Below are 10,970 nucleotides of genomic sequence, written 5' to 3'. Positions count from 1 at the left end.
TGTAAAATTTTGAGAGAAAGTCTCACTGAGTCCATTAGGTTGCCCAGGCTGGGCTTAAATCTATGATCTTTCTGTCTCAACCTCCCAGAGTGCTGGGATTATGGGCATGTGCCACCAGGCCTGGCTTGGAAAATGAACTACTGTGCTAATACTGTACTTGCTTTTTTGGAATATGCAGCAGAGGGTTAGGAAAATGTACATATTTGCATAAAAAGACTTGCACAAAAACTTTCCGTTTTTTTAGGATGAAGTACTACTGTATAGTCCAGGTCAGGCTTGAACCTTTTATGTATAACCTTGGCTGACCTTGAACTTGTCATGATCCTTGTGCCTCAGCATCCTTAGTGCTGGGATTATAGGTGTGTGGAAACAAGCTAAATGGAAGAGTGGATAAATTGCCATGTAGTCATGTAATGAAGTATTATTCAAATGAATGAGCTAGGTGTATTAACAAACATATCTAAACCAGTGTTGAATCAAATAAAGTTGCGGGGTTAGACATAAGCTATCTTAAGATTTAGATAAACTTTTAAATCAGGTAAAATAGTAATGTAGATACTTTATACATATATGAAAAATATATAAAAACGTGTGTAGTGATAAATACCAAATACAGTGGTGTGTTGTGTTTCAGGGTAGGAAGGGAAGGGATTGTAGTAGAATATCAGGCAGCCTTATCTATATATGTAAGGATGTATTATATATATTTTTAAAATTACAAGCATTTGCACTAAATATAGGAAAATGTTAAAAATTTGTGCAACTTGGGTAGTAGATACATGTTTTGTTATTCTTTTTGTGGACATGGCCGTGTTGTGTAGGATAGTGAACTCATGGTGATCCTTACCTCAGTGCCGGGATTATAGGTGTGCACCGCAGTGCTCTGGGCTTTGTTTTTTTTGACACCTTTCTGAAAACAGAAAAACAGGCCAGAGATAGCAGGTGGAGACATGAACAGCTAGCCAAAAAGAAAGTTAGGTCATCCACATTGAGAATGGATATGGCAAGCCAGGCATGGCCGCACGCACCTGTAGTCTCAGCCCTCTGGGAAGCTGAGGCAGGAAGATTGGGAGTTGGAGCTCAGGCTGGGTAACTAGTGACTTAGTGAGACCTTGTCTTAAAATAAAAAATAAACATGTCTGGGGATGTAGGTCAGTTAGAAGGCCCTGGGTTCAACCCCTAGTACTGCGAACAGGATAAAAACGGACTTGGCATGCAGGAGCCCCACAGGAGGAGGGGAGACCTGAGCAGAGTTGCTGCATATGAAATAGAGAGGTGGTGTGAGGACTGAACATGTCTAATTCAGTCAAATGTTCTAGCTGATGATTTCATTCTGTTGGTATTTTTCAGAGAAATATGAAGCGCAATGGGAGCAGAAATTGTTTGAATAGGAGAAGTAGGTTTGGTTCTCGAGAAAGAGACTGGCTGAGAGAAGATGTGAAGAGAGGCTGTGTTTACCTTTATGGAGCTGACACAACCACTGCCACTGCAAGCACCGCCTCCACCTCTTCCTCCTCTGCCGCCTCTGACTTACATCTCGTCCTTTGCACAGTAGAGACACCAGTGTCAGAAATATGTGCTGGAGAGGGGAGAGAAAGTCTTTATTTGCAGCTTCATGGGGACCTGGTCAGGTGAGGTCTGAGTTTCATTATTAATCTTTCTGCAGTACAAATAACGTGTTTTTGCTTGGAAGCAGACTTTAGGATTTTTTATTTTTTAATTTTGTAGTACTGGGGATTCAACCCAGGGCCTTTGCATTGAGCTGCATCCCTAGCCCTTTTTTAAAAAAAAATTTTTGTTTTTCATTTTGAGATAGAATCTCACTAAGTCACTTTGTTGCCTACACTGTGCTCAAAATTGTAATCTTCCTGCCTCAGCCTCCCAGAGTGCTGGGATTACAGGTGTGTGTCCATAGGCCTGGATGTTAGTGTCTTCCCCTGCCACCCGTCTGTAGGCTTGAAAAAAGATTTGTCCTTGGAATGCTGACTTTATACTCTTGAATTTAAAACTGTCATGAAGGAAAATTTGAGAATCCTTTTACTTGGAATATACTGTAAGACATCCAAATTTAAAATAAGTATTTTAAAAGTTAATTTTTTTGGAGAGTAAATATAATGAAATTGAAATGTATAAATGTGTATAGAGTAAGATACAAGTCCTCTGTCCCCTGTTCCTCAGCCACCCAGACTTTTTTAGGAAAACTGTTATTACTAATTTTTTATGTGTCCTAGGGATATTATATTTATATATTTATTATATGTATGTATACAGTACATTGATTTACTATTTCTTAGAGGTCTTTCTATGTTAATATCTATATAGTTACTATTTACTGCTACAGTAGTGTTGTTTTCCATTTTATGAATCATAATTTTAGCCCATCTCCTTCTATGGACATTTAGATTGTTACCCATTTTAATACTGCAAGCAATGTTGCAGTGAATGTCCTTTTACCTCCTATATCTCTCTTTCACTTTTTTTTGTTTTGTTTTGTTTTTTTGAGACAGGGTTTTGCTCTGTAGTCCAGGCTGGCCTTGAACTCACTATGTAGTCCAGGGTGGCCTCGATTCTCCTGCCTCAGCCTCCCAAGTGCTGGGATTACAGGTGTGTGTCACCATGCCCAGTTTACCTACTATATCTCTTGTGGGAATCGCTTCTCGGCCTTTTGGTTAGGATCAAGTGTAGTATCTGTTCTTATCAGTTTAATATCTCTTGTGGGAGTTTATCGCAGGGTAAACTTATTGAAGTAGAATTGCTGAGTCAAAAGATATAATCATTTATGATTTTGATAGTTACTGTCAGTTTCTTTATAGAGATTATTTTATATTCCCATCTAAAATATGAAAGTATTCCCATTCTCCCTTTTTTCCAAAGCATTAGTATTAAATTTTATATGTAAATATAGAAACATACTCAAGATGATCATATACCTGCCTGTTAACAGAAATGATTGTTGATAGTATTTATTTGTAGGACTGGGGAACAAACCCAATGCTTTGCGTGTGCTAGCCACGCTGTGTACCACTGAGCTATGCCCTCAGGCTGTGTTAAATTGGAGAAGTGTAAAATCAACATTTCAAGGAGAAATCTTTTCCTACCCCTAATGACTTAAGTTTTTACAAATTTGATCAGAATTTTGCTGTTTTGTTTTAATTTTCAGTTCTCTTCATGATTTAAGTTGTGCATATTTCCACAGGTTTAAGAGCCATTCATGTCTTAAAGTTTTTACATAAACACGAAGAAAAATAGCCTTGTAATCTTATACTATAAATATGAACTCTTTAATCTAGCTTTACAGAGAGAAATCACTATTGGTTATTTGCATTAGACATCAATCACACCTGTTTAAATACCCAACCATTAACCAGCCATGGTGGCATGTGCTGGTAATCCCAGCCTTTGAGAAGCTGAGGCAGGAGGAATGAGAGTTTGAGTCTGGATTGGTCTATGTAGTGTGAGACCAGCATGTGCCTGTCTCAGAAAACAGCAGAAACAAAATCCACACATCCTGATCATTGTTTTTCTATCCTTCACATAGCTTCTAATAAAGGTTTTTTAAATTTTTTTTAATCCCTGTGGTACTGGGGATTGAACACAGAGCCTTTACATTTCTATTTTTTGAGGCAGGGCCTCACTAAATCACTGAATTGCCCAGGCTGGACTCCAATTTGGGATCCTTCTGCCTCAGTGCCCAGATTGCTAGGATTACGGAAAGAAATATCTTGAAATAGAATTCAAAGCTGTGGGTTCAGGACTGTTCAGAGTTAGAAAGCTGGCACCTCAGAAGTGTGGTATTAATAGTAACACCTTTAGCTAAGCTAAAAGCTGAAGTAATTTTAAAAGTAAATTAAATATACTTGTATTCTTTTTAGGATTTGGATAATATCTGAAACAGTAGATTAGCATTTGAATGTTTTCCTTGTTTACCATTTAACTACATTTCCTAAATCTATTTGTACAACAGAAGGATCAGACTGGGTGATCCTTAGGCTTTTCTAAATCTCAGCACTGAGTCTGATCTAATTTTATCAGGTGGAAAGTGTTGACCTAAATTATAGCTGGTAGTGTTTTGAGTTCACTTAAGCATGTGACTTACTCATTTGTTTGCTATGTTTATGTATACAAAGGTACTAGAAGAGAGAAAACCTTTCTGGAATGAGTTTGCTACTGCTAGTTGTATAATTAGTAAAGAATCCAAATGTGACTTCGTTTATTTAATTATATAAATCTAAACTATATTTAGAATGGAATGTTTGTCTCTTTTTTAGCCCTGTTCTCTTGATAATTTATAGTGAAAGAGCTTTTTGAAGATACAGTCAATTGGAAAATAATGAAAACACTATTGAGCTGTAGTTTAAAATGACAGATATATTTTTATTACTGGAGTAAGAGCTCTAGAACTTAACTAAAGATGATGATAAGGATGACGATCGGACTCAGCTAATTTGCAGTGCTTGCACACTGGGCAGTGTGTGCATAGGTAGCTTTGTGCATGTTTTCCTCATTAAATCCTTACGATAACTCCAGTGGAGGAGTATCATTTTGTTCCAAGTGGGGGAAGATTGAGTTTTTTTTTGTACTGGAAATCAAACTCAGGACCTTGTGCTTGCCAGGCAGGCGCTGTGCCGCTGAGCTATATCCCTGCCCAAGATTGAGACTTTGAGAGATGTCCAGTAGCTTACTCATGGTCAGGCAGATACTGCCATGAATTTGGAATGCCCAGCATTGAAGGTAGATGATAGACTTCTGAGTAAAGGCCCTATAGGAGAGGAGCCGGCACAGCAGCTCCCTTATGAAGTTTTACGGAGTTTTACTGCTTAATTATGGCTATTTCAAGATCTTCTTTCAGTCTCTTACTGAGCTGTTAATTGCTTGAGTTCATTCTTATATTATCTAATAAGAGGAGTATGCACTTTCTTCACATAACCCTTTATAAGATAGTCAGCAGTCAAGGTATTACTGAAGTATGATGTATGTTTATTGAAGAACTTTTGGAAACTAAAAAGCATAAAGACGAATAATAATATTCAGTACTTAGGCATTGTGTTCTTTACCCCATGGCGTCCCCAAAAAATTATGGAGTAAAAACTGTCACTACTTTATTTAATTAATTAATTACTTTTTTATGGTTCCCACTTTATAGATGTGGAAAGTGAGGTTTAAGAGAATTAAGCATCTCACCTTAAAAATAATCAAAGTAGGAAATGGTAGAGCTGGAGTTTGAACTATGACATTCTGATGCCAGATTCCATTTTCTTTTTGTTACTGTGCTTTTTGACACAGGGTCTCACTGTGCAGCACAGGCTGGCCTTGAACTCTTGATCCTTCTACTTCGGCCTCTCCGGTGCTGGCACTGTTGTACCCAGCAGATCTCATCTTCTTAACCTGTATTGGTAACATTTATCCCAGATCTTTTTTGACCACATGTACATTTCTTAATAATTACATATTTGGTTTCATACCGTATATTCAAGTTTATATCCTCCTGCTTCACCTAATAGATTATCTTAATTGTATCATTAAAAAGTACTTAGACACCAATTTTTTTTTTTTTTTTTTTTTCCAATACTGTGCATTGAGCCAGGAGTGCCCTACCATTGCCTATATCCCTGTCCCATTTTATTTATTTTGAGACAGGCTCTTGCTAAGTCTCCAAGTTGCCTAGGCTGGCCTCAGATTTGTAATTCTTCTGCCTCAGCCTCCTATAGTGCTGGAATTATAGGCATGAGCCACCACACCTGGCTACAGTTATGGATAACAGTATAAGTTGTTTAAAAATTGAGAGAGCAGTAATGGTCTACAGGTTAGGGTCTAGAACAAAAATTTGTCAGTTTAAATCATGGCATAGTAACTGACAGTTACAAGTACTTCATGCTTGCCTTGCCTCAGTTTACTAATCTGTAAAATGGAGGACAATGTTTACATTGTTGAGTTGTCATGAGGATTAAATTAATTACACGTTTAAATGAATTAGTAATTGTAAAATAGTATTTCTTGAACCATCCACTTGGGAAGCTTATTAACACAGATTCTGATTCAGTAGATCTAGGATAGGGTCTGAGATTGTGTATTTCTATTAAGCTTCTAAGTGTTGTAGTGTACTTTGAGGAGCAAGGAAGTAAAGTGCTACTTCTTTCCCTCTGCCTCTGCCTCTGCCTGGAATTAAACCCAGGGCTTACAGCATGCAGAGCATATATTCTACCACGAACTATGCTCCTAGCCCCAAATGCTGAATAAATATCACCTATTTAGGTTGTTACAACTCATTTAACTCTTAGTAGTACTCTTGTGTTGACTAAACGGTTGCCCCTAAATCTTTATATTGTGATTCCCTAAGCTAGGGCCTGGAAGTAGGTAAATGGAACTTAAAATCTTGGTTGTCTCCAAATCACTTAATTCTTTCTTCTTTTTCTACTTTTTTTTTTTTTTTTCCATTTATGGACTAGTCACTTGAATATAAATGAATGGTTTGTAGTTTATAGAATTTTTGCACTTGAGGGAACCATAGAGAGATCATCTGTTAGTGAAACTAAGTCTCTTCCACCCAACACCACCCCACCTCCAATTATGTGTAGGGTCAGGGCTTTTGCTTGTCACAATTACTGGAGAGTTACCAACATTTATGGGGGAAGGAGCAGAGAGCCCTCAATGTGTGAGACAGCAAAGAATTGTCCTGCCCCCAAAGAACTTCCCATTGGGAATTGCTGAGAACATTCCCTTTGTTTTATGGGTCTGAAACAGGCTCAGAGAGTTCAGGTTGAAAACACCATTTCTGAAGCTGACTGTTGGTAGGGTGCAGATGGGACATACCAGAAGTCCTCGTCTACTGCTTCTCATGTTGTATTGTGTGGCCTTGCCTTTTTCTATTGAACTGTTCAAGTGATAAATGACTCACCAGTGAAGCTTAGTGTAATCATTGCCTCCCATCTGAAAACTGTAACAAGATCATATGTAATAAAGTGGATTGCCCTTTGACTCATGGTAATATATCTACTTTTAGTCTTAGTTGTTAAAATGACTAAGATTTCTAAGTGTTTGATAACCATTTTAAGATAAACTAAGAATGAATAGGATGTTTATAACAGAAGATACTCAGGATTTGGGGTCTTGATTTTTAAATTTTTATTTTATTTTTGTGGTATTGGGTATTGAACCCAAGGTTTTAACATTGAGCTACACTGGTTACTGAGTCCTAATCCCTTTTTGTCACTGACTTGCTGGGTGACTTCTTGCAAGTCACCAAAATTTGTTACATGCACACACACACAAGGTGTGATTAAAATAAAGTGTATGGTGAATGTTTAAATTTTTAAAATTATTACAGTGAGAGACACCTTGCCATTAATCTTCCTTGGTTCAAACACACTTATCATCCCATGTTCTTGCCACTTTTTTTTTTTTTTTTTGGTACTGAGAATCGAACTGAGGGGCTCATGCTTGCTAGGTGGGCACTGTGCCACTGAGCTATATCCCCTGCCCTGTTCTTGCGACTTTCTGAAGCACTTCTGGAAGTCCTCTTTCCTGAGTATTTATGAAATGTGATGAAAGATATGGTAAGTGCTGCTGTTGAGTACTAGTCCATGGAAAAGCAGGCTCATAAAACATTAGTTTGTCTTCATCCATCTTATTCACTGGATATAGTCCTATGTGACTTCGCTGGATATGGGGAAAACAAAAGGACCATGAAAGATAAATTTTTGAATTGATTCAGACACCTGAGGCAGCCACGACAGCACAATTAAAGACACTCATGACTAATAGCAATGTGTTTTTTATTGTAATAAATTTTTAAAAACCAAGATAGGCAAGTACTCTACCACTGAGCTGCATCCTGAGCCCTGACACCATATTTTGAAATGAAATGAAAATTTCTATTTCAAGATAGATACCCAACTGATTACCAATAAGGACAGTAAAAGGAATTTATTGTGTTCAGGGGGCAGTGGGAGTGGGATTAATACTAGGAATTGAACCCAGAGAGCACTGAGGTATATCTTTAGCTGTTTTTTAAATCTTTATTTTGAGATAGGGCTTCCCAAAGTTCCCTACTCTGGCCTGGAATTTTGGATCCTCCTTCCTCAGCCTCCTGAGTAATTGGAATTATAGGTGTGTCTGTGCCCAGTTTTGTTTTGTGCTTCATATTTCTGTACTATTTTAAAACTTAGAAATAGGCTGAGCCTGGTGGTTCCTGCCTGTAATGCTAGGACTCAGGAGCCTGAGGCAAGAGGACCAGAGTTCAGGGCCAGCCTGGGATGCATGCATAGCAAGACTTGTTTCAAACAACAAAACAAAGAAGAGGAGGAGAAAGGGGAGATGGAGGAGATACTGTACATCATTAATTAGAATATACATAATTTTATGTTGAAGCTTTGTTTATATATATTTATAACATATAATTTTTTTTTTTTTTGGTACTAGGAATCGCACTCATGACCTCACACTTGACAGCCAGGTGCTGTGCCACTGAGCTATCTCCCTGGCCCCTGTTTTATATTTTAATACTTCTGTCTGCAGTCAGCATGTTTCTTACAGTTGGTGCTAGGTCATGGCTTAATTGGCAGTGTTTTTTTTTTTCATTCTTAATGGTTATTCTAACACCATCTGGTTTATTGTAATGTACTTCTGACACTGATCACCTAGGTTAGTGCTAATTTTACAAACTAAAGGACATAATCCCAGACAAGACTGACTTTCTTTTAGATCTCAGCAGCTCTTCAGGGTTCCTCAGGCCACCTGAACTTCTTAACAGCTGGCTACTAATTTGGAAATTCTCACTACCCACCTCAGGTTCAGTAACTCGCTGGAAAGATGCACAGAACTCAGGAAAGTGTTGTACTTACGATTATAATTTTAATATAAAGGCTACAGTCAGAACAAGCTGACTGAAGAGAAACATAGGGTAAGGTTTGGAGGGTTCCCAGTGCAGAGCTTCTGTCCCTTCTCCCCAGGAAATCTTGGGCTGCCACCATCCTGGCACTTTGAAGTATTCCCCAACCTGGAAGCTGCACTGAACTTCTGCAGTTTATACTGGGGGTTTGTTACAAATGTATGACCAATTGAATCATTGGCTTATATGACTGAAGTGAGCCTTTAGCTCTCTTGTCTTCCCTATCTGGGCAGAGTGGCTCAAAGTTCCAACTCTCCAGTCTGTGGTTGGTCTCTCTAGTGACCAGCACATATCCCGAGTCACTTCGTTTCTAATTCAGGGGTGATCCACGGGGCGTGTGGATAACTAAGACACTTTTGTTACTAAGGATTAGGGAACTGCTTCCCAGAAATCTTTTTAAACAAATTTTGAGAGAGGGTCTCATAAATTGTCCATGTGGCCTTGAACTTGTGATCCTGAGCCTCAGCCTTCAAAGTAGCTGGTATTACAGGCATGTGCTACCACACCCAGCTATATTTTTTGTAATACAACAGTGGTGCATAAAAAATGGTGTATTAGATGTAATGGAATATGATAATTAAAAACATAGCTTTTAGGTTTCCTGATGTAAATGACATATGAAGTGATTTGAACTCTCTTATGGATAAATTATTTTAGCAATAGAAAATAATACTGTTTGCCTAAAGATAAGCTATTTTTTTTGTCATGGTCCTAGCATATTCTCTTTTGTTTAAGTTTTATTACATTTTGTACATTTATGGGGTACAGTGTAACAACATGGATAAACGCAGGGGACATTATGTTAAATTTAATCACAGCACTTGGGAGGCTGAGACGGGAGGGTTGCTGTGAGTTCAAGGCCAGCCTGAACTACATAGTGAGACCTGAAGATTAGCATGTTGTTGTTGCAGTGCTGAGAATCAAGTTCAGGGCTACATCCCTGAAAATAACTGGGCTACATCCCTAGCCCTTTTTAAATTTTTTATTTTGAGACAGAGTCTCTTTAAGTTGCCCAGGCTGGGCTCAAACTTGTGATCTTTTTACCTCACCCTCCTGAGTAGCTGGGATTACAAGCATGCTAATTTTTTAATGAGATTGACACAGGTGTAAACCCTGATGTGGTTGTTAACATTGTTGCATTCATTGCCTGGTTTAATGAGAAATTATCATGTGGCCATATTCAGGTTTAAATGAACTGCAGTATCTTGTCACCCTAAAGCAGTAGTGGAAGTAATTCAGATGTTGAATATAGCTTTTTGTTGCCAGCATTACTCTCTTACAATTGTTTTGCAATATATAATTTCTCTTTGATTTGTGGGAGATTTAAAAAATAATCACTAGCTTCCTAAAGCTTTGGGACTTTGAAACAAAACATTGAGCTGTAAGCATATTATTGTGTATCCCTTCCCCGTAATCCACTCTCTTAAGCATATAAGTTTAATAAGTACGTGGAATTGGTCTCACATTTTCCTTTTTTGGGTACTTTTTGAAATATTGCTTGTTTATGCTAAATTAATGAAAGCAGGTGTGGAGGTTCTTTTGGGTTTTTTTCTACCACCAGACAAAATATCATCTTTATGTGGAAATATGTAGAGCAGTGGTGGCAAACCTATGGCATGCACGTTATTGTATTTTTCTTTTAAGACAAAATATGTTAATGTGGAGTTTTTTTTTTCTAAACTAAAACTTCAATATTCAGGTTCAGTTGCAGTGTTGGCATTTGTGATAAATAAATGGTTTTGGGTTGCAGTTTGAAGTTGCTCTCTAAAAGATTCACCATCACTGATACAGGGGGTTTCCAAAGTGTACAGAGCCTGGAAACTCTTAGACCAGGAAATTTCAGCATGTAAAATATATCAGAATTAGGATGTTTCCACTTCTCAGTTTTCTCCAGAAAGAAAGGAAAGTTGAGCAAGTAACAGTTTAAAAGTATAATTATTTCTTGGTTCAGAATATGTAGTCATTATATGAGATTATAATATTTGAGTATATTAAGCTTTATATCCTGAAATAGGAATGTTCAGATGGATTTGTATTATTTTAGGAAGATGTCTTAGGTACTTCCTTTTTTTTTTTTTTTTTT

The 10,970-nt window shown here is 37.7% G+C and overlaps 1 protein-coding gene across 1 annotated transcript in view; it reads left to right on the top strand.

Moving 5' to 3' along the window:
- Positions 1-1,350: 1,350 nt before the first annotated feature.
- The window catches only part of Phlpp2 (PH domain and leucine rich repeat protein phosphatase 2), a gene marked incomplete at its 5' end in the record, with an annotated part of 65,942 nt that continues 56,322 nt past the window's right edge, over positions 1,351-10,970 (top strand). The window contains 1 exon segment of the mRNA XM_013503948.1: positions 1,351-1,631. Coding sequence (XP_013359402.1) covers positions 1,351-1,631 — 281 coding nt within the window.

This window comes from Chinchilla lanigera, unplaced genomic scaffold (assembly GCF_000276665.1).
Source record: "Chinchilla lanigera isolate Chin_1 unplaced genomic scaffold, ChiLan1.0 scaffold00083, whole genome shotgun sequence".
NCBI lineage: Eukaryota > Metazoa > Chordata > Mammalia > Rodentia > Chinchillidae > Chinchilla > Chinchilla lanigera.
This window is presented reverse-complemented; position numbering and strand designations above follow the sequence as displayed.